Below are 420 nucleotides of genomic sequence, written 5' to 3' on the forward strand. Positions count from 1 at the left end.
TTCTCAGCCTGTCTTCATATGGGAAGTGCTCCAGCCCCTCATCATCCTCATGGCCTCCTCTGCACTTGCTCCAGCAGTTCAGTTTAGGAATCCTGCTTGAGCAAGTTGGGAATTGGCTTGGCAAGAGGGTGGAAAAGAGAAAAGGCCCATGGTGCTACACTGGAGTCTGTGGCCGGTACAGAGGTCTGCTGCTCAAAGAGTAGCATAATTGGGGTTGGAAGCTGGGTACTGTGGTTGGGGGCAAATGACAAGTGCCATCCAAACCCTTCAATGTGTCTTGATGAAATAAGAATGAAGCATGCTTGACTGCTTCCTCCATCCAATCACTTCGTAGAACTGGACTTTATAGTCCTGCAGATGCCCTCAAAACCAGGGGAGAAAATTATGACACCTTCTTTTCCTTGCAGGAGAACCCGCTCT

General features: G+C 49.3%; 1 protein-coding gene across 1 annotated transcript in view; it reads left to right on the top strand.

The window, feature by feature from the left end:
• Nucleotides 1–420, top strand: part of LIPG (lipase, endothelial) — a gene marked incomplete at its 5' end in the record, with an annotated part of 8219 nt that overhangs the window by 1671 nt on the left and 6128 nt on the right. The window contains one exon of the mRNA XM_010024000.1: nt 408–420. This exon is cut by the window's right edge and continues 84 nt beyond it. Within this exon, the coding sequence (XP_010022302.1) occupies nt 408–420 (13 nt within the window). The remainder of the gene's footprint in view (nt 1–407) is intronic.

Source organism: Nestor notabilis, unplaced genomic scaffold, assembly GCF_000696875.1.
Source record: "Nestor notabilis isolate BGI_N333 unplaced genomic scaffold, ASM69687v1 scaffold7591, whole genome shotgun sequence".
NCBI classification, from domain to species: Eukaryota; Metazoa; Chordata; class Aves; order Psittaciformes; family Psittacidae; genus Nestor; species Nestor notabilis.